Raw genomic sequence first — 21,235 nt, 5'->3', positions numbered from 1 at the left:
GGCAACCGTTCCAAATTTATTATTAGCGAGCTCTCTTTGTTCAAGCAACCGTCTCCGGCCTGCCCTCAGTGTTGTCTTACGATCCGCGACGAATGCCCTTGAAAATTGGGGAATTTTGCGACACAGAAATATATATATGTTTTTATCTAAAGCTCTAGGCCTAACATATTGGACACATATGTTTCGACATAAAAAGAATCCTACTTTAAGCTTATGGCCGGCTGCCGTTTTTCGTATTTGCTGGATTGTTTTTATTGCGTACACATCGACACAGTCAAACACACACACACACAGACCTATTCACATATCAAATGGACGCAATTCCTCCAGGCAGTTCTGTATGTTGGCACGCCCCCTTCCCCTTCTAACAGTGACCCCACAGTCTCCTGCTGTTGCGCTGCCTCCGAGTATCGATTGCGCATTTAAAATACGTATAAACATAAAAATTCAGCTCTCAAGTTGAATGACGTACAATGAAATATGTATACGAGGTTTGTGCAGGTAATTAGCCAAGAGTGGGAAAGTGTGCTCATTAGCCAGCTTAGAGGCTATGCTCTGATTAATTTCTAAGTAAGCAAATTCTCAGTTTTCATTGAGTCGCAACTATGGCGAGCGAGCGTCGTACTCATTCAAAGATAAAGAGTTTTTATGTGTATATTATGTAAAGAACTTTTCATATCCGTTTTTTATGACTGAATTCCCATTTCGATATTGAAACTTTGAGAACTTTGTAATATGTTTGTATGTGAATAATGATTTTCTAGAAAGGTTATCGCAAATCCTACTAATAAATTTATGTAAAACGAGTTTACTTAAGGCATCTAATTTAAACTTTCTAAGTATACAAATACAAATATATAGAACAACTTCTGTCCTAATACTTAAATAGATAAGATATGTTTTGAAGAAACTATTACGAATCATCAAAATTCAAATTGTCAGAACAGAAACAGGTTAAAAAAAAAAAAGAGAATATTGTAACCAACAGAAAAAAACGAACCAATTCTTCAGTGTTTTAATATTCTGAGCAATCGGACCAAAAAAATACAAATCAAATAAAAACGAAATAGAGTTTGAAGTATACATATATCAGAAAATATTTTACATTAAATTGATGAATATATATATACACAGCATAATGAAGAACAAATAAATAAATATACTATATACATGTGTGGATTAACATTATAGATAAGTATTTATTAAATAAATCTAACTGTAAACATATACATATATTCTATACAAATTGCAATTTATATCTAATTGTTATTCAACTTGAAAGATGGAATCAAAATTGAAAGAAAAACCTTCGCAGCAATCTATTTATTGTTGAAATCGGCCAAACTTGAAACAAAATAAAATATTTAAACATTGTTAACTTTCCAAACTAATCATAATAACATGAAATCCAACTAAATCTAAAAACAAAAACAAAATTGTAAAACTGTTGTACATTTTGTTTGTTTACGGAAATTTATTGATATATATAACATATATATAAATGTATATCTATGTATGTATGTCTATGAGTCAACATGTGTATAAATTGAATATTCAAAAAATATGTGTAAATATATATAAATATAAATATATATGTATTTATTATGATAATAAATAAAGCTGACGGAACAAATAGCTTTAAATTAAATATGTTTGCGTTTCAATCGGAATTTTCGTGAAAGTTTATATTAATGTAATATATTTATAGCATATCTACATATGTAACAACTTATTATAAAACATATTCAACTGGAAGAAACTCGTTTTTATATTGCATTGGGTTAGGATTGCCTATATATCTCACATTTAAAGATAAAAGATCTACAATACATATGCTTGTTAATTTATTAAGTCACCACATTTATGTTGCACTCAATATACTTACTCTCCTTTAATATAGAACATCATTCAAGTATATTTAATTACATATGTAATTTACTGACGCTGTCGGGTAGCACTCTCAGTCTCATTTCGCCAGTTGAGCAGAGAAAAGGTCGAGCAGAGCGATTATACGATTCATAAATAAGGGCCGTTCTTCTTATCGCTGTTAAAATGCGCTCTCATACAGATATTCGAGTTGAGTTATTATTAATATATGTTTTCGTTGGAATCACTCTGTTCCGCAAACACGTTCATGGTGATAAACAGGTTGATAACTTGCACAATATTCACGATTTTGAGTGTATTTTTCTGGACTACATCAAGGAATCCGGCCTAAACTGCAGCTTTACCCGGCCAATAGAGAGCAGTTCCAATACCAACTATCGTCTGCAACATCTCTCAGTCGACAAGCTCTGCCAGCGGTCCGACCTCTCTTCCGATCGTATAGAGTGCAACTTTCGATCCGAAGACTTTAATAAGTTCCGAAATCAGTTAAACTTTACGCTTCGCATAGAGGATGAAACGGGCAGTCGAACAGAGAACATCTCTATTGATAGAGGGGAGTGCATGGTGCTGGAACCACCCGGCCGAGACGTAGTCGAACTCAACAAAACCTCGAATTCAATATGCCTGCAATGGCCAAATAAGAGATTCGATAATCACAACTACGGCGTCGCCTGGGACTATCAGCTGAAGCCCCATGTCAGTTTGGCATGGCAGGATCCTCACTATGCCAGACTCATGGAAACCTTTTGCCTTAACGGCTTGCCTGATGCCAATCAGGAGTACGAGCTGCGCATGCGACGTCGCATTAATGCTGTCCACGCCCACTGGAGCGATTACTTCACATATCATTTTCGAACACAACTCAAATCCAGCCATTCTTCAGAGTCAGCAAAACTCTCTCCAATAATCATTTTAGTCGCGATTATGGTCAGCTTAAATTTGATTGTGTAAACTAAGGTAATATACTGATTAGCATGTAAAAACAAATTATTTTATTTTTAAAACGAAATTGATAAGCTTAAATGACGCCAGGGCTGCGTTCTCTAATTTTGCTTATTCATTTTTCGCAAGTCTTTTTTTCTTCCAGTCTTAAAGCTATCATCTTATAGATGTTATAATACATACATATATAATATAATGAATAAAATATTGATATCGGAAAAATATCACATATGACAGATATTTTTTTTGACACATCTTTTTTAATTAATATTTTTTTTTTTTTTTTTTAATTACAATTTAATTAGGAAATACATAGTTATTGAATATACTACTATATTAGCACTGTGATCTGTCATTCCTCACCACAGTATCCCAAACAAACCACCAATATAAGATACCTTGAAAGTTATTATTTATAGATATAATCGATATTATATATAGATATAAAACAAAGTTGTGTTTGTTACAAGTCTTATAACTCGAGATTTGTTGTTTTTGATTTGTTGGTTTTGTCCCCCCGAATAGCGCTATCCCTAAAAGTCCTTTAATTTCTGAGCTGTCTTTGCATTGTCATTTAGAAATTTGGATAAAAGCGACAGTTTTCGGTCATGCACTCACGTAATACATTTTATTAATACGTGAACGTGAATACATATTGTTTTTGTACTTATCAGTTAATGTGGCGTAGGTACTGTTATGTATGTTTTAGACACTAATTTGTGTAAATTATTTATTAAATTAAAGACTTATTCCCATCAAACCCACGTGGGCCTGTGGAACCAATACAAAGACAACATGTCAGAAGATATTTTATATCGAATTCGTGTCAGCTCAAGAAATCCCGATCTTGAGGCGAATCAGCAGTTGCATAACTAGGCCTTGCTCTTGATCGAAGATATGTCTTACCTCATATGCGGCAGTTTGTTAGTTAGGTTAGGAATGCCAGCGTCAGATTGCGGAATAAATGTCGCATTTAATCGAGAATTGGAATGTGAACGTGAATATGATCCACATGAACTAATGCAATCGGTTCAAACGAATATACCACTATTGAATCCTAAGTAAATGATACGATGATTAATGCAAATGATGACGGAAATGGTAGCTTATTTTTTGTTTATGCCCCCGGTGGCCACTGAACCTGCGAGATCCGAAATTGTGGTAGAAATTGCTTCTGGAATAGCGGCCACATTGTTAGACGGTTGTACGTCTCATTCAGCGTTAAAATTGCCATTAAATCTTCAAAATACAGAACACTCTGCAATGGCCAACGTTTTAGTAGCATCAAATATTATCATATGGGACGAATGCACAATAGCGCACAAACGCGCATTGGAAGCACTAGACCGAGCATTAAAAGATCTGCGCAATGACTCGAGAGGTTTTGGTGGTTCAATGATTTTATTATCTGGCGAATTTCGACGAACACTACCAGTAATTCCAAGATCTACTGCTGCCGACAAATTAAATCTGTGGCGAAATGTAAAAAAAAAAAAACTTCAACTGTCTGTAAATATGAGAGTTGAATCAATTGCTGAATATCGGCAATGGCCGTGCTCCTGTTGACGAATCGTGCGGTTTGATTTCCATTCCTCCAAATTCTAAATGGTTAAGTGAGCGAGCAATTTCGACGGCTAAAAATAAAGATGTAGATGACCTCAATTTTATAATTCAAAGTCGTAGGTACTCTGTATTTATTCAAATCTATCGACTGTTTTATTTTATAATACATATTTTACATTGGACACAATCTCTCCATTGCTGTCTATAAAAAAACTATCGAGAGATTTTAAAGTATTTCTAAGGGTATTTATAACTTTGTTTACGGCGATTTTAATGAGTTCGCAAATTTGTTGTCTTTGATAAGTTCAAGAACAGAATTAACTGACCTCATATAATATTACTTTGTCCGATAAAGGCTTTCTGTTATCGCTATTTCGCTTGATAAGATTATGATTTGTTGTTACTTGGCAAGCTTTGAGAATATTATTGACTTAGTGCTTGAGAATATTATTGACTTAGTGCTTACAAATTATGAAGAAGACTGAGCGTCTGATTATTTTGTTATCTAAAGTCAGGATTGATAAGATAAGCTCATATTAACAATAATTAGTAAAAAACTTATAAATGTTAGTGATGAACGTACAGGCGACAAGCAAATTTAAATTTAAATTAAATAGTGATAAAATGTAAATATATATATATAAATAGTTAAGATGATTAGAGAGAAAGCGAAGGACAGTGAGCAGAACTTATATGCTAGCCAATCTTCGTTTGTTTTAAACTAATGAACTAAACAACACACAAAATCACGCAATCCGCTTCCTGCGTAAATAATCCTGCGTAAATAATCTATCAATGATAGTGATGTGGAGTAATTGACCAACTGAAGAGGTTTTGACACTTGAAACTATAGTTAAACCAATGCATCTGCGGTAACCGATATATTATTAACTCTGGGGAATTACCAATAGGAGAAATCAGTTATCCATGTTGGTTTATGTAACATTCTCATATTTACATATCGTTTCATACAAAATTTAAAATACAAATTTATTGGTCCTTAAGTACAGTTGAAAAGCATTTGGAAAGGGGACTAGCCCATATATACATATATGTATGTTTTGTTTTTCTTTTTTTTGGCCCTTTAATATTATTTCACTCTTATATACTATAATATAAGAATGCCTGTGCTGAATTTTAATTGCTTATACATGAACATAGATCTAGAGTCATTGCATCCACGGCTGTTCATCAACAAGTTTTAGTTTTTCAGATCCGTAAACTTAAACTTGAGTGGTATATTTGGTTTGTTAATGAGCACTGATCGGAATGCATTCTCCGTGGAATGATTAAACTCGATCTTAAAGTTTCTCAACAGCCTGCATATGCCAAGCTCGATTTCCATGTCCACAATGCGTTTGCCTACGCACATGCGGGGACCAAAGCCGAAGGGCAGAAATACGAAAGGATTTGTGATCTTTAGAGAGTTCGCCGGGCACTTGCCCTCCGCGCTGGTCTCACTGCGCATCCAGCGCTCGGGTAGATACTCCGAGGCGCGCGGGAAGTACTGATCGTTCTTCAAGCAGATCAGGGGAATCATGGAGACAAATGTGCCCGCGGGCACCCTATAGCCACTCAGAATACAGTCACGATTTGTAGTACGGCCCTGGCCAACAACGAGGGGCATCAATCGCTGCGATTCCTTGAGGCATGCGCGCAAGTAGGGCACATTCTTCATGGACTCCTCTGTGAACTCGGAGTCTTTATTGGGCAGCACGCGCATCGCTTCCTCACGCAGCTTCTCCTGCTTGTCTGGGTTTTTGGCAAGGCACAGCATCAGTGCGGAAAATGTGGTGGAAGTCTATGGAATATTTCCATTAAAGTAAATTTGTTCAGATTTACTTTAATCTACCTACCGTATCAACGCCAGCCATGAGCATGTCCATGGCCATGACTATGGCCACCTTCTTGTCAATCTTCAGCAACTTCTCGAGCACGCTCTGTTCATTTTCGGGACGCACTATTCCACGCTGGGCCTCTGCATTCAGTCGCTCCAGAGCTTCATTCACATAGGCCGAGGTCACTTTCTGTATGTTGTCGTACGCATTCAGCAGCCTCTTGAATTGTGACGTATGGAAGTACCTCCACACCGAGGGCTGCATCTCGTAAATGGCACCCAACGTCAAGAAGTCATCCATGCTCTTGAAGAGCAGCCGGGCGTTTTCATCATTGTGCGAGTCCTTGAGTAGGCCGAGCTGCTTGTCCAGTGCAACCACGGAGACCGATTCTAAGGTCCAGCAATTAATATACTCCAAAAAATTGTCTGGCACCTCAAGCGTGTTGGGATCTCGGATGGCCTTAATGCTGGGGTAATCATACAAGCATAAATATATTGAAGTGAGGGATTATAATTATCTGTTTACCGATCGACAAACTCGCAGTTGACCTGGGACATCTTCTTGTAGTAGAGCCTCACATTCTTCGGCTTCATGAGCACGGGATTCACAATACTGCGGAACTCGCCCCATACCTTGCCTTGGGTGGGAATGAGTCCTTCGACGCCATCAAAGAAATCCCTGCGGAACTCCTCACGATGGTATCTTAACGTATCGCTGCCAGGTCTATGAGGCCACACGCCTTCGTTCCGATAGACGACCTCGAAATCCTTTGGATTATAGGTAGTGAGCACGGGATCGCTGCCAAAAATCGAGGGCATGCGGAAAATGTCGCCATAATCGTCGCGCATTGCCAACACCTGCTGTGACATGTCCAGATTTTTATATTTGCCGCCGGGAAATGCCATGTTGAAGGTCAACGCGATGGGATTGGCACAAGGTATCTCCTCGAAGGGACGTGCCTGCTGCCATTCTACGTCATCTCTAGCAACGCTTGACTCCTTGACCGCGGCTGCTGTGCTTTGATAACGCTAGTGAGAAAGGGCTGATAAGGAATGCTATCTAAATTCATACAACGTATCTCACATTCACCTGTTGCGTGCTGGAAAATACTCCTAAAGCTTCGGCCACTTTTTGGGCCTGATTTATGGCTAGGTAATTGCGCACTTTCAACATTTTGCTTCTGGCCGCGTTCCTCAACTGCTTGCCTCCAAAACTCAACTAACTGTTTGCATTTTGATCTCTTAATGAAAACAGCTCGAAAGCAACACAGCACAACAATGAAAAGCTTTCCGAGCTTTCAAACAGCGTCTAATAAAAAGTAAACAGACCAATTGAATTTGATCTGACGAGCTTTATGGTTGTTCTCTTTCGAATTTTGAACTTGCTTTTGTTTACAAATTCATTGTATGAATATATTCAATGTACCCGACTTGAATATAATAATCTGAAATGCTTGATATGCTTATGGGATATCGCATATTAATTAATTACGTTTAGAAACCAAAAACATGTTTTTAAGAATATATTTAAATAGATACATATATGCATACAGATATACATATATGTTATATTATATATAAGCACACAACTCAAAAGCTTTTACTTACTGATAGTATAATTATTTATATAAAATTATAGTATATAAAAAAGGAATATTATCAATTCTTAGTTTTAATTAATTTAAATTGTTTATTAATAATTTTTTAAAATTTGTTTAACATTTATCTGAATAAGATAATCACTATAATATATTGCATATTTGGGAAAAATTCGAATTATTATTTATACAATTCAATCGATTCAGTTGTTTATCAATAATTATTTAGATTAATAAATATTTAGAATATATTTTATCTAACTAAAAACTGCGAGCTAAACTAAATTCCTTAAAGTAATGGCATTATCCAATTATTATAAATATTTATACAAACTTTTTCCTTAGCATACCTATCTGATTCCAATACTTAAATCGCCAGAAAACTACGCCTAAAGTCAATGTCACATGAATTGCGATAACGCCCAATTTTGCGATTGCTCATTTGTCGAAACCGGCGCATCGCTTCGTGTATTTCCTGCACACTTATGGGCTTGACCACCTCCATGCCGCGGCCCTGGGTTACCTCTGGACAGACATGCATCATAGAAGGACTGCCGCCGGCAGAGGTAACGCGGCTATAGGGTTCCGTGATGCGGTTATCTGAGTTCAAGCGGGTCAGGATCGAGTAGTCCACAATCGCCGCAATGGTCTCGTGGGCCAGATAGGCCAAGATGTTCATCGTTGGTGTCGGTATGCGCAGATCGGCGGGTAAATCCAGAAATCTTCTGAACTTATTCTTGATTTTCTCGCCATGACGACAGTAGAACGAAGTTTTTCGCGCTTCATTAAATTCTAGATACTGCTGACCCGTAAGTATTTGGGAAATGCGATCCGCACGAAACAAACGACGCATGCGATCCTCGTCATGTAGCTCTTGCACCTCGATGGCCAGCTCTTCGTCCTCGTCTGGCTGCTCCAGATCGTCCATAAAGTCCTGCGGCCTGCCAGTGCGTATGCTCAGAAAGCGCTTCAATATACGCATGTCCTTTAAGTGTTTTCGCATTCGCGCTATCTTTACGGGATGGTTTCGCATCAGGAACTCGAAGTCCGCTTGTGACGGGCAGGGATTCTGTTTTCGGCGCATAGCCACCAAAGAGGCTTCGTTGAATATTCCACGTAGCTGCTGCTGTAGTATCTGCTCCACCAGCTTCACGCTGGCAGTTCGTGGCTGATCGCTGTCTCCAAAGCTTCGCATTATATCCGCAATTTCCGTGAGGAGCGAGACGGGCGCATCATCCGCAATTTGGGCGGCTGCCATACTTGCATTTTGGGTTTGATTTTGATTTTGGTTAGCAGCTGAAGCTGTTACGTTCTGCAGCTGCTGAGTTTGCGGCACGTTGCCACTCTGCACCAATATCACCTGGCGATGGACGTGCATAGGTTTGTTGTCCTCGAGATTCTGTAACTGAGGTGTGCCGGCTGCAGATGTTGTCGATGCCATAATAGGTGAGGCGACGCCTATCACATCACTAGCTGCAACGGACACTGAATTTTGGCGCATTACGCGCTTCGCTTGATAATTCATTATATTGCAGAACAAATAATGAGTCCAGTTTGTAAAAAATCCTGTTGCGACACAGGATTGTATATAAACATTGTATAAGAAAAATGAACTACACGAACAATGTAAAAGTAACTAGTTCATTGGCAGGGCTGCAATAATGAACCAAAGTAAGTGAATGAAGTGAATTGTACAGCAGTATATTTTTCTTGGCAAGTATTTATTTTCTGATGACATCTAAGTTCAAATTTGTACATTTTTTCTATGTATTTATTTTTGTATATATTCGGTGAATAGTAAACCCTTATTAAAGTGCGCACATGAAAATTTTCGGTCATGGGATTTCATTAATCGTAGTATTGTGAGGTGACACTAACCAAACATAATATAAGAGCAAAATGACGTGTCATCCACCATAATGAAGTATTTTTTAATGAACTATATTCAGTAAATCATTTATTCAAACTTAAGTTATCGGCCCAAACTGCTATCATTAATCGATTGTCGCGCACCACCATTTTTGTTTGGACAATGGAGAATAACCACTGAAAATTATTTAAAGTAATAATAGTAATAAAATCAAATTGACCGCCGCAAAAATGTTCAATGGCATGGTGAAGACCATACGTGATAGCATTGTGGGCACATACCCATCCTGTCATGTGAATTCGCGACTGGAAGAGCGTCGGGCTAAGCAAAGAGCGATGAGACAGGAACGGAGGCGGAAGCCAGACAAACCAGACGATTTCGTGACCTATGAGGATTCTGGCAGCGATGAGGAGACGCCACAGCAGCAGGACGAGGTCCTCAATACTTCCTATAACTTGTGCGACTATCTGCGAAGCAGAGAGAATTCATTGCGCGATGTGAGACTACCTAAAGTTTGTAGCTGCCATTGACTAATGCAGCTCTTTATTTTTATAGCGTCGCAGTGTCAATGCCGAGTATACCAGTCGCTATGTGCTCACACACGACATGTTGCGCGAGACGCAAATTAGTTTAGGTTACATTAACAAGGTATTCTGCTCCAAATGGCTGAGCAACCGCCAGGTGGTGTTCGGCACCAAGTGCAATAAGCTGCTCGTCTATGACGTCAATATGCGTCGAGTTGATGCTATTCCAACACTTTCCAATAGTCGTGCCAATCATCCAGAGATCCAAGGAGGCCTGCATGCAATAGAGCTGTCGCCCAGTCGATCATTTTTAGCCACAGGTGCACGCAATTCTTCCGACATTGCTGTATATCGCTTGCCAACTCTGGATCCGGTTTGTGTGGGAGAGAACGGGCATCGGGACTTGATAATGGGCATGTGCTGGTTGGATGATCAGTTTCTTGTCTCGGGCTCCAAAGACTCCCGTATGGCCCTATGGCGCATCAACGAAGATCACATGGACTTTCCAGACGGTGGTGAGGAATCTTGCCCCACGTTTGCCACCATACATCCACTCAGTGTTAAGGAAGTGCGCACCGCACAACGAGTGAGACAAATATATATATACATGTATATGTATATAGGACAATTTCATATATTAACATTTATTTGAATTTTTAGATACGCTCGCTGTGCTTCAATAAAGAGTTTAAAGAGATCGCAGCTCTTTCCTTAAATGGGTATATACACATCTTCAATGCAGAGACCTTTAAGCAAACACTTTCGCGCAAGCTACCCAACTGCCAGGACAATGTGAGCATTGCTTATCATAGCGATGGACTCTACGCAGTCGGCTGTCGCTCGTATACCATATTGCTGGACGCCCGAACGCTGCAGACGATCAAAAAGATCACATCCCGATATAGCGGCTGTGGCATTCGCGCCACATCCTTTGAAGGCAATCTGTTAACTGTGGGCACCGGCCTTGGAATGTTGCTATTTTACGATATTCGAGCTGGCAAGTACTTGGAGAGTAGCGTAAACGCTTCGCGAACCGTGGCGCTCAAGTGCAGTAAAGGAATTGTGGTAAGCATTAATGAGTAATACATATAAAGAAGTTAAATGCATTTAATTGCATTACTCTTTCAGTATCCGGAAGATGAGATGGATGGGTTTCAGCAGGTGAAATACGTGCCGGCCATTTATACGCACTGCTATGATAGCACACGGATGCGACTATTTGCGGCGGGTGGTCCCCTCCCTGCCACACTAGTTGGAAACTATGCGGGAGTATGGCAATAGCTCCACAGTACTATCTCAAAACTGATTAGTACGAGTATTTAGGAAATAGTATATTTTGTTTTTAGCCTTGTCGCTATCGCGGCAGCGATGTGCGAAATGTGATTTTTGATTTCTCTGCTGATTTTAACTTTTTAAAGTTTAGTTATATCAATTGTATAATCATTGTGTTCGATTCATACAATTAATAAGTGTAAATGTATGCAAAAAGTCGCATAGGTTTAGCCAATTACAGCTCGTATTTATAAAGTCTATAGATTATACACTCAATATTCATAATTGATTTATAAGTTTACAGATATACACGAATTGCAAGCATTGATTTTATAGTCTGATCTTAATGGTAATAGAATTTGAAATTAAACTATCTACAAATGCAATTTGCATAACTAAATATACTTACCATTGTTATAATTATTCATCCTCCTTTTTGATATTTAGCATTTGCGCTCATAAAAAACCAATTTCATTTCTGTTTTTAAAATACATATGTATATTGCTTATAGAGAACTGTATAGGGCGCTCTATGGAATATGCATATTTATAAAGGACAGGACTAAATCTGAAGCTCAACAGAATCGATTAGAATGTACATAAATACAATTTTGGTGACAATAATCATATACAAGATTTACACAACGTAGTACACACATACAGATTAACTAGCCAATAACAGCTGTTCCGACTCCCTTGATAAGTAAGTATAATACCAATAAAACCAAATTACCAAAACGACGGCTAATTGTTATTGTTGGTACTGGCCGAATTGCCTCCTCCACTCCACGCACTCAGAAATCCAGTCCAGCTGCGATTGCTACCATCTGTGGAAACTAAGATAAACGTAAAATAAGTAAGCATTCTGGTTATTCAAAAACTGCATTACCTTTCTGTCCCTTGGCAACGCAGTTAAGCATTTCCACCTCGCTGCGACTCAAGCGTAGAATCGTGTTAAGCACGGGCACTAAGCGTTGTCGCTCATCGGAATTGGACAATGTAATAAACTGAATGAGAACAAGTGTATATAATAGACTGGATAATATGGATCAATATGAATAGTAGCTTACCTTTAGGAATACGTTTTTCAGATATTCTGAATTGTGCATGTGCTGTTCCCGCTCTTCAGATCGTTCCTGACGACGAAGTTCCTCTTTCAGCATATCATTCATTTGCGTCAGTTTGGCTAGATCCTGCTCATTCTCGGCCAGTAAGGTGGTCAGATGACGGATGCGGCTTTCCTGTATGCTTAAACGCTCTTTGGTGGCGGCAAGTGCCGCTTGAGTTTCACTATGCCCATCCAACTCTAGGTCATCATCCTGCATGCTAACGCTGCGTCCAAAGTTAGAAATTGTCGTGACCTGATCGCTATTTATGGCATTGAGGGATGTATTCAGCAGCTCATCCAGGGGCATAAAGTCGTGCGAGCGACGTGAGGCAGTTGAAATTTTGCGCTGTGCTGCCAGCTGTGCAAGTGTTTCACCGCTGGAGTCGTGATCCAACAGGAAATCAATTTTGCTCTGCTCTGGGCTGGTGGACTCGAGGGTCGCTGTTGCCGGCACAGGCGCTGGTGCGGCAGTCGTATTGGTGGTTATTGCTTTTTCGAGCTGTTCGACCTGTTGCTGCAGCTGCGCAACACGCATCTGGTGCACATCATCCATTTGCTCTATCTGTAGGCGATGTTGCACCAGTTGCTGCTGCTGCAGCTGTAGCTGTCGCTGATTCTCTTGCGTGAGTGCCTCATTTTGAGATTTCAATTCATCGATCACGGCCAGGAGCTCCTTACTGCGCTCTAGCAGATGTGTGTTGTCGCTCTGCAGATCTTTCAGCTGAGATTCGAGCTGACTGATTCGCAGCGTACTCGCATCCCTGCTTTCGCGCAGTTTCTCTTCATTCGCTCGCATTGCGGCCAATTCTGCCTCGAGGTATTGTTCTTTATCTGAATCCCGGTTCTGCTGTTTCCTCAGCACCGCCTGTGCTTTAAGCTTGTACTCCGAGTACTCCGTGCGAAGCTGTTCATTGGCCCGTTCGGCTTGGCGCAAGGCTGCCTCCAGTTGGGTAAGCGCATCTTGTCGAGCTTCCAGCTGTTGCATGCTGTTGTTCAGCAGTTCCTGGGAATGTTTGAGCTTGTTCTCGTATTGCTGGGTGCACTCAGCTAGCTGCAGTCGAATTTCATCCACCTGCAACTTTTGCTGCTCCAGACTCTGCTCAAGCTCCTTTTTGCCGAACAACGCCTCCTGCCTGCCGTGCACAGCGTCCTTCAGTTGTGCCTGCATTCTATCGATTTCCTGCTTCAATTGCTTGCAATGTGTTGCCTCCCCATCTTGCGCCTGCTCCAATATGCTTATCTCCTGGCGAAGCTGCGTAATAGTATTCTCCTTACTGACAAGCGTTTCTCTGAGCGCTTCCAGATCTGTGCTCTTGGCCAACAGTTTTGCACTCACTTCAGATAGTGATTTCTCGGCGGCCTCAATTTCCAGGTTCAACACATTCGAACTCTTTGACTTGTCCTTGGATTTGAGCTTCTGGTTCTCAGCGCGTGCTGCATTCAAGTCCTGCTGAAGCTGCACCTGAGCTAATTTAATAGCCTCCACTTCAGCCTCTAATTTGGCTGCTCCAGCTTGCTCCATGTTTTGAATTTGTTGTGTTTGCTCCTGTAGCTTCTTTTTTAACTTCACGGCCAACGAACGAAGCTTATTGTATTTATCCTCGTAGCCATCGTCGAGTTCGCGCAAGCGGTTCAATTCCTCGGCGCGTGATATTGTGGATGTGGACAGCACATCGCTCTGGGCATCCCCATTCATGTGCTCATGCTGCTCCATTTCGTCAATTCTGCTCTGCAGTTGCTCTAGTTGCTTTGACTTTTCAGTTAGATTTTCTGTTAGAGTTTGCAGCTCCTTGCGACACTTGTCGTGCTGCTCCTGCATACGTGAGATGACATCTCCTCGCGCCTTTAACGCCTCGTTTAGCTCACGCATCTCGGCCAGCAACTCAGTATGTTCGTTTTCCTTCAGCTGGTATCGCGTCTGCAAATCTTCATTTTGCTGACGCAGCTCTACATATTTTGTCTCCAGTTCCGCATTCTCCCGCTCATGTTGCTGCTTCATTGCCTTCATTGCGCATTCCTGTTCGCGGCGCTCCTCTTGCACTACTTGAGACAGGCGTTGCATTTGATTTAGTTTTTCCGTAAAGTATACTGAATTAAACGCGCTGACAGGTTGCACTGATTGTTGCGAGATCTGCTGTCCTTTGATGATGCTCGTCAGCTGTTCCACGCGACTCAACTTGGAGAGCACACGATCAATGTCTAGTGTATTGTGTGGAAGCTGATTTTGTTGCTGAGTGTGTTGTTTTTGCGGCTGCTGTTGCTCCCTTATTACCTCCAGTTCATATACTTTCTGCAGTAACCGATTATTATTGCCCGAAACCTGGTTGATTGGTTGAGCTGCCTGCAGTCGTTCCTTTAGTTGTGTATTCTCTTGTTGCAAGGAGTTCATTTTGGCACACAAGAGCTGCGATGCCTTAATAATCTCTTGCTGCCACTTGGACACTGATGCAGCATATTCGTGCTGTGTTTCGAGCAGAACGCACTTGCATTCCTTCAGGTTCTTGAGCTTGCGGTGCACATCTATAAACCTATCTTTAAGTGAATTGAACTTCTTGCGCTGGTCCGAGTTTATTTGCTTGACCGAATCATATTTTTGTTGCAGTTCCTCAAGTTCAGTGGCCCGTTGTTTTGCCTCCTCTGTTGCACTCTCGATCTGTTGTCTTAGATTAACACTTTGCGCCTCAGCTTCTTTCATTTTAGCAATATCCAATTCGAGCAGTTCAAGGTTCTTGCGCTGTTCGGCGCCCAGTGCATTGACTTGTTGCATGGCCTGCTCCATGCGCTCGATGTCCGCTAGCAGACCATCATTTTCATCGCTCAAGCGCCCCAGCTGACGTTTCAGGCTCTCATTTTCGATTTCATATTGTTGCAATCGATCTGCATCCTCTTTGGTCTTGCGCTGTAGGGAGCTCAGCTGTTCAGTTAAAATGAGGTTCTTGTCGGTGAAATCCTGCAGCATCTCTTGCATTGCTGGGAGACTGCTCTGCTTGGCAGCTGCCTTGGCTAATGCGTCCTTCAGCTGCCGATTTTCTTCAACGAGCTCTACTCATGAGAATAGCAAATAATTAATAACATGTACAACGTGTCTCATGATTTATTTACCATCTTTGGCTTGCTTCGCTTTCTTGGCAATTCCAAGTAGTCCCTTGTATTTGCTGATGAGTTCATCTTTACTTAGAGCTTCGATTGGATTCTTCTGCAAACATACAAAAATACATTCATGACCGAACATATATACATATATATGTAGTTGAAACGTCATTGTTTTGCTTTCGTTGCTCGTTCGTTGAAGCTTAAAGTTGTGGGCAATCACATACCTGAGTCTCCCTACTTGATGTGTCCATATTCAATGTTACCTTTCTGCTGTCTTAAAGACGAACAAACAGACTTTCATGTGCTGTCTTTATCTATTTTCTACCGTCTTAAATAATTGTACCAAATAAAACTTGAACAACTTGTCAGATGTGTAAATAACCGATTAGCGATAGACTCTTTACCTATCGCAAATAGCGATTGGTATGATGAGTTGTTATTTCAAACGATGATCGTTAAGTGTTTGTACATTCTGAAAGCTGACACATCATCTATTAAAACTATATGTTAAGGTCATATTCACATTTATTAGGTAGACAAAATGCATATTAAATATTATATGGCTTAACGATTGCTTTCAGTTTTAAAAATACCCATCACTAATCGGCGAATAATTAAATCAGCTGACTGCACAACATTCTATTGTAAAATTCAAACAATTTTAAGTTTTTTTTTTTGGGTTGAGTATAGAGTCATCAACATGATCTTTTGATCCTTTTTTTTCGTAATGAAAATACTTTTAAAACAACAATTGATTTTATTTATTCATCATCACACGTACACCTTTTTGAGCATTTGCTTGAAAATCAACGATGTATCGGAGCGTTCACAGTGACTGAAGGAACCATCGTTATTCTGCTCATCCCTAACGATTTAATATTTTGGTATTTTTAGAAGTATTTTGTTGCAAGTGGACTAGTGTTTGGTTGTTGCTGCTGGCAGATGAGCCTGAGACCATAAATATGGATCTGAGCGATAATCAACTGGAGGATCAATCCGTCATATACAAGCATGAGCAGCTGTTTAGTGAGAGTTTTCCGCTGTTCAAGGAGATACGAAGACTGGGAAAGCTTTGTGATGTCACACTGAAGGTCGGTTGCCAATCCCCCTATCTTTGCATTATCACAATCTAGTGCCAGTTTCTAAAATTAAACATTTGTACATATGCATGTGCAATCTTAACGTGCAGGTTGAAGATCAGACATTCTCGGCCCATCGAGTCGTTCTAGCTGCCACAGTACCATATTTTTATGCAATGTTCACGAACAACATGGCGGAGAGTCGTATCAGGGAAATTACCATGAAGGAGATTGAGCCCAGCGCTCTGGAAAGCCTGATCAATTATGTGTACAGTGGCCAGGTTCGAATTGATAACCAAAATGTTCAAAGCCTCATGGTTGGCGCTTCGTTTCTGCAACTGTCCAATGTGCGCGATGCCTGTGCTTCTTTTCTCATCTCCCGCTTCCATCCTCATAATGTGCTGGGCATTCGCACCTTTGGTGACTCGATGATCTGCCGGCAGTTGACTGATGCTGCAGATAAATACATTGATCAAAACTTTGCAAAGGTTTCCCAATCCGAGGAGTTCCTCGCACTGGACTGCGAACAGCTTTTGGAGCTGATGCGACGGGATGAACTAAATGTGGTCAATGAGGAAGTAATATTTGAAGCTTGCATGCGTTGGGTCAAATTCGCCGAAGAGAAACGCTCTGAGCTGTTTCCGCAAGTATTGGCGGCAGTGCGACTGCCTCTATTATCACCTCAATTTCTGGCGGACCGTGTGGCACGGGAAGAACTCATTCGTTCATCACACCAATGTCGTGACTTGCTAGACGAGGCAAAAGACTTTCACTTGATGCCCGAGCGTCGAGGCTTGCTTCAGAGCTTTCGTACTCGCCAACGGTGCGGTGAGTTCTTTACGGGCCAAATTTACGCCGTCGGTGGACTAGCCAGCACCGGTGAATCCGTCAGCACCGTAGAAATCTACGATCCCATTAAAAAGAAATGGAAAATGGGTGAACAAATGTCCATGATGCGGTGAGTTAGAAGTTGTATAGATTCATTGCACATATTAATTGATATATTTGATTCTGTTCGACAGATCTAGAGTGGGTGTGGCTGTCTTAGACGGAAAGTTGTACGCGTTCGGTGGCTTCAATGGTACCGAACGGCTGTCGACTGTGGAAGTCTACGATCCGCGAAAAAACAAATGGTCTCAAGGCTGTGCAATGTTGTGCAAGCGTAGCGCCGTCGGTGTCGCCGCTTTGGATGACTGCATTTACGTTTGTGGTGGATACGATGGGGTTACGTCGCTCAACACCGTCGAAGTTTACTACCCCAAAAGTAATACGTGGAAAACGGTATGTGGCATTGCTCTAATCTATGTAAATAATACTCATACGTCTAATATACTTTCAGGTAGCCCAAATGATGAAATATCGTTCAGCGGGTGGAGTTACGCAATTGAATGGTTATGTCTATGCGTTAGGAGGCCACGATGGTTTGTCAATTTTTGATTCTGTAGAGCGTTATGACCAGAACGAGGATGTATGGATCAAGATGGCACCGATGCTCAATCGACGTTGTCGCTTGGGAGTGGCCACACTCAATGGAAAAATATATGTCTGTGGCGGGTACTGTGGTAACTCATTTCTGCGTTCCGTGGAGTGCTATGATCCTCTGACAGACACTTGGAAACTGGTGACGCCCATGAACTGTAAAAGATCTCGCGTAGCGTTGGCTGCCAACATGGGCAAGCTGTGGGCCATTGGCGGCTATGACGGTGAAACGAATTTGTCCACCGTTGAAGTCTACGACCCGGAGACAGACAAATGGACCTTTATGCCCCCAATGTGCGCACACAGCGGTGGTGTTGGTGCTGGAGTAATCCGCATTGATTAGCTTGCCTAGCCAAAAATTCTCACATAGTTATTTGATTAGTTAATTTATGCAATTATATACTATTATAGTCTATTATATATCAGTGTGCAACTAAGCTTTAGTGGTGCTTCAGCCACCGCTCTACTTTTAAAATTGTTTAATGTGTCTTTCAGGATAGTTAAGTGAATTACATTCCAGTTGTAAATGTTTGTTAGTGTGTAACTTATTCCTAGCCCACAATACTCATTAAATTGTAAACATTTAACATCTCGGCGATACAATGCAATATATATCGAGCACTTTGTGTCATTGCTTTTGAGTGTAATCCAATTTTCGTTGTTGTTGCTGTGACAATTTCGAATGCAGATAAATCTCATTTATCGCATATCTCGCCAACGAATTGCCGTGTTCCATATGTGCGACAAATTCAGTTTGTTTGCACAACAATATACGGATAGCAAATACCGGAATGCGCAAAAAATTGCATTTTTTTATTGTAAGAGGGTAGCTCCATATGTTACACAGATGGGCACCCAGTGTAAATACTCCAGCTGCAATTTAAATATTTGGATTCACGTATTGAGTAGAAAATATTTTATTATAAGCAAGAAGTTTTCTACTACAAAACTTTTAACAGCAACATCTCTGCAGACGTTGGTCAAACTGTAAAGGCCGCCCTCTAGTACGTAGTTCATGCCCTTTTGGAATGCTCTCACTGGTTTCTTTTATAATGCATTTTTAAATTGAATTTGCACCACCTGCTGCTGCAGTGCTGCAGTTTCGGATCTGTCGCCTACGATGGACAACAGGTGGCGCCACATACGCATTACGCGGCCGATGGGCTTATCTCCGTGAGTGCCATTTGCGAGTCCATAATGTAATTAACAGAATAAATTCCATTTATAGATAAATAACACGCCACAAAATAGCACAAAACTGTTGCGGCGCTTTATCAATTTTATTTGGCCATGGTGGGGTTTTGAATTCTCAGAATACAATGCTCCATAACTAGAGCTTTGATCATGCTAACGTTATCAGCATTTCCCTCATATTTGTATGTGTAGAAGATATACTGACAAAGGGGCACGGGTTTTTGCGGCTGATTTATTTGATTTCAATAATCAAATCACCTATTGCTTGTCTATCAATAAAACCATTGCGCAATTTTATTTTAATTAAATGCTAATTATGTTTGTCATAGCCAGCGCAAATATTTGAAAGGGTGCGAAATAGAACAAAGCACTTAAATTTCTGATGAGTCAATTTTAGCTGAAATTTTATTAATTGAAATAGTGACTAACAGAACTACAATATAATATGTATACAACGGACAACAGGAAGTGATTGGCAATCTAAATGCAAATCGCAGCACTGCAACATCAACTTTTATGACTCCAAAAACTCGCTGACTGCATAGAAATCCGAGATGAGCATGCTCGATAAGAGACAGATAAAGTGAGAAAAGAGAGAGAGAGAGAGAGAGAGAAAGAAAGAAGCTAAAGAAAGCATATTTGAAAAAAAAAAAGATTACTATTTTGCAAATATTAAAGTCCAAAATTGTTATACAGATATTCATATTTAAAACAAAAGAAGAAAAATAAGAAGTCAAGCCATGCTTTGCACTTTGTAGTTGTCTGCATTTGCATTTGTGTTTAAGATGCTTGTTTTAATATTTTTAGTTGCTGCAATGGGTACAGTAATAAACGCTTGCCTTTCGGCTATGAGCAGAGGATGTACGGACGTGGGCGTTCATGTTTGCATACACTTGGCCTTTACGAGTGGCACGTGGTTTGTTATTATCTTGGCGGTTGGTGGAACGGTCTAGGTCTTGGAGCTGTTGCTCTCCATGCTGGCCTCGCGACTCAAGTGCGGCGAGCGCCTAAAAGATGCAGATTTCTGATTTTATTTTTGTTTTCTCCAACGCCATGCAACGCCATCGTCCACGCTGACTGCATGACGCAGGTATTGCAATTCCAGTGTATTCTATAATTACCATAAATGTACATTTACGGGTTGATTTAAAATGGAAAATCATTATTTGCATAAAACAGTAGCTGAAATTTGTTATGTGCAAATAATGGCCTCAAACAATGCTAAAAGCAAATATGCATTTTGTATATATTTTTGGCAAATTTAAAGTTGGCTTAAAGTTACTTTAAAACTTTGCAGAAAAACAGGCCAAGTTGCAAAAATTAATTTCGAAAACAAATGAATATATTTTCGCATATGCATATGAAGGGCAGGTCAAATTGTTCTTGTTTAATGTTTTATTCACGTATGCAAACAAAATTTCCGTTCAATTCAATTGCGCGCCGCGACCTAAAAGTATTTTCCGTTATTCAGTTTTTTTCTTCTTCTGCAACAAAGTGGCGCCCACATAAAAGCAGACCAACACCGACTCACACACACACAGACACACACACCATATTGACTCACACCCACACTCACACATATGCGGGCCCTCACACAGTGAACAACACAGACACAGTTGAATTTCTATTCGACCAATTGTTGATATGCACGAGCAAATAAAAGCAGCATGCTGGAGCCGAACGACACACGAGGAGCTTCGTGCCTCGTGTTTGTCGTTTCCTGTTCGTTGTGTGCGTGTATCCAACGAAGCGCATTCAGTTCGGCGAGTGTATGCGTGTGTGTAGTTGT

At 40.5% G+C, this 21,235-nt stretch overlaps 5 protein-coding genes across 6 annotated transcripts; 2 read left to right on the top strand and 3 right to left on the bottom strand.

Moving 5' to 3' along the window:
• Positions 1-5,368: 5,368 nt before the first annotated feature.
• On the bottom strand, positions 5,369-7,480 carry LOC108656713 (putative cytochrome P450 12a4, mitochondrial). Its single transcript, XM_018108949.3, has 4 exons — positions 7,320-7,480; positions 6,756-7,258; positions 6,249-6,696; positions 5,369-6,193 (listed from the first exon to the last, which is right to left on the bottom strand). The coding sequence occupies exons 1-4, from the start codon at positions 7,401-7,403 to the stop codon at positions 5,594-5,596; spliced, it is 1,635 nt and encodes a 544-aa protein (XP_017964438.1). The 5' UTR covers positions 7,404-7,480; the 3' UTR covers positions 5,369-5,593.
• A 700-nt stretch (positions 7,481-8,180) lies between these two features.
• Positions 8,181-9,529, bottom strand: Spt3 (Transcription initiation protein Spt3). Its single transcript, XM_018109007.3, has one exon. The coding sequence runs from the start codon at positions 9,350-9,352 to the stop codon at positions 8,195-8,197; it is 1,158 nt and encodes a 385-aa protein (XP_017964496.1). The 5' UTR covers positions 9,353-9,529; the 3' UTR covers positions 8,181-8,194.
• Positions 9,530-9,802: 273 nt separating this feature from the next.
• On the top strand, positions 9,803-11,897 carry DCAF12 (DDB1 and CUL4 associated factor 12-like protein). Its single transcript, XM_018108962.3, has 4 exons — positions 9,803-10,194; positions 10,253-10,807; positions 10,882-11,286; positions 11,350-11,897. Exons 1-4 carry the CDS (start codon positions 9,928-9,930, stop codon positions 11,500-11,502), a joined length of 1,380 nt encoding a protein of 459 aa, XP_017964451.1. The 5' UTR covers positions 9,803-9,927; the 3' UTR covers positions 11,503-11,897.
• A 90-nt stretch (positions 11,898-11,987) lies between these two features.
• Positions 11,988-16,129, bottom strand: GCC185 (GRIP and coiled-coil domain containing 185 kDa). 2 transcript variants are annotated; one of them, XM_089256385.1, is made up of 5 exons: positions 15,919-16,129; positions 15,704-15,797; positions 12,564-15,643; positions 12,383-12,500; positions 11,988-12,320 (listed from the first exon to the last, which is right to left on the bottom strand). In XM_089256385.1, exons 1-5 carry the CDS (start codon positions 15,943-15,945, stop codon positions 12,238-12,240), a joined length of 3,402 nt encoding a protein of 1,133 aa, XP_089112511.1. In that variant the 5' UTR covers positions 15,946-16,129; the 3' UTR covers positions 11,988-12,237. The 2 variants fall into 2 exon arrangements, with proteins under 2 accessions (XP_089112511.1, XP_017964311.1); XM_018108822.3 differs by having other exon boundaries at positions 11,988-12,329; positions 15,919-16,127.
• A 392-nt stretch (positions 16,130-16,521) lies between these two features.
• On the top strand, positions 16,522-18,899 carry KLHL18 (Kelch like family member 18). The gene is made up of 4 exons (XM_018108938.3): positions 16,522-16,785; positions 16,884-17,731; positions 17,796-18,054; positions 18,113-18,899. Exons 1-4 carry the CDS (start codon positions 16,657-16,659, stop codon positions 18,593-18,595), a joined length of 1,719 nt encoding a protein of 572 aa, XP_017964427.1. The 5' UTR covers positions 16,522-16,656; the 3' UTR covers positions 18,596-18,899.
• Positions 18,900-21,235: the final 2,336 nt, after the last annotated feature.

The sequence above is a fragment of the Drosophila navojoa genome, chromosome 2 (assembly GCF_054131105.1).
Source record: "Drosophila navojoa isolate 15081-1374.11 chromosome 2, UAZ_NAV_1.0, whole genome shotgun sequence".
Classification (NCBI taxonomy): domain Eukaryota; kingdom Metazoa; phylum Arthropoda; class Insecta; order Diptera; family Drosophilidae; genus Drosophila; species Drosophila navojoa.
The sequence above is the reverse complement of the archived record's forward strand: the minus strand, read 5'-3'. Positions and strand labels throughout refer to the sequence as shown.

What these genes read in the sequence shown, in the direction of transcription:
- LOC108656713 (XM_018108949.3), bottom strand. Translation starts at nt 7,403, where the DNA reads ATGTTGAAAGTGCGCAATTACCTAGCCATAAATCAGGCCCAAAAAGTG. An exon ending in AACTGCGAGTTTGTCGATCG is followed by an intron (nt 6,697 to 6,755) that starts GTAAACAGATAA and finishes TGATTACCCCAG; the next exon opens with CATTAAGGCCATCCGAGATC. An exon ending in TCATGGCTGGCGTTGATACG is followed by an intron (nt 6,194 to 6,248) that starts GTAGGTAGATTA and finishes AATATTCCATAG; the next exon opens with ACTTCCACCACATTTTCCGC.
- Spt3 (XM_018109007.3), bottom strand. Translation starts at nt 9,352, where the DNA reads ATGAATTATCAAGCGAAGCGCGTAATGCGCCAAAATTCAGTGTCCGTT.
- DCAF12 (XM_018108962.3), top strand. Translation starts at nt 9,928, where the DNA reads ATGTTCAATGGCATGGTGAAGACCATACGTGATAGCATTGTGGGCACA. An exon ending in GAGAGAATTCATTGCGCGAT is followed by an intron (nt 10,195 to 10,252) that starts GTGAGACTACCT and finishes TTATTTTTATAG; the next exon opens with CGTCGCAGTGTCAATGCCGA. An exon ending in AAGTGCGCACCGCACAACGA is followed by an intron (nt 10,808 to 10,881) that starts GTGAGACAAATA and finishes TTGAATTTTTAG; the next exon opens with ATACGCTCGCTGTGCTTCAA.
- GCC185 (XM_018108822.3), bottom strand. Translation starts at nt 15,945, where the DNA reads ATGGACACATCAAGTAGGGAGACTCAG. An exon ending in CATCAAGTAGGGAGACTCAG is followed by an intron (nt 15,798 to 15,918) that starts GTATGTGATTGC and finishes GTATGTTTGCAG; the next exon opens with AAGAATCCAATCGAAGCTCT. An exon ending in TGAAAAACGTATTCCTAAAG is followed by an intron (nt 12,501 to 12,563) that starts GTAAGCTACTAT and finishes GTTCTCATTCAG; the next exon opens with TTTATTACATTGTCCAATTC.
- KLHL18 (XM_018108938.3), top strand. Translation starts at nt 16,657, where the DNA reads ATGGATCTGAGCGATAATCAACTGGAGGATCAATCCGTCATATACAAG. An exon ending in TTTGTGATGTCACACTGAAG is followed by an intron (nt 16,786 to 16,883) that starts GTCGGTTGCCAA and finishes CTTAACGTGCAG; the next exon opens with GTTGAAGATCAGACATTCTC. An exon ending in AAAGTAATACGTGGAAAACG is followed by an intron (nt 18,055 to 18,112) that starts GTATGTGGCATT and finishes ATATACTTTCAG; the next exon opens with GTAGCCCAAATGATGAAATA.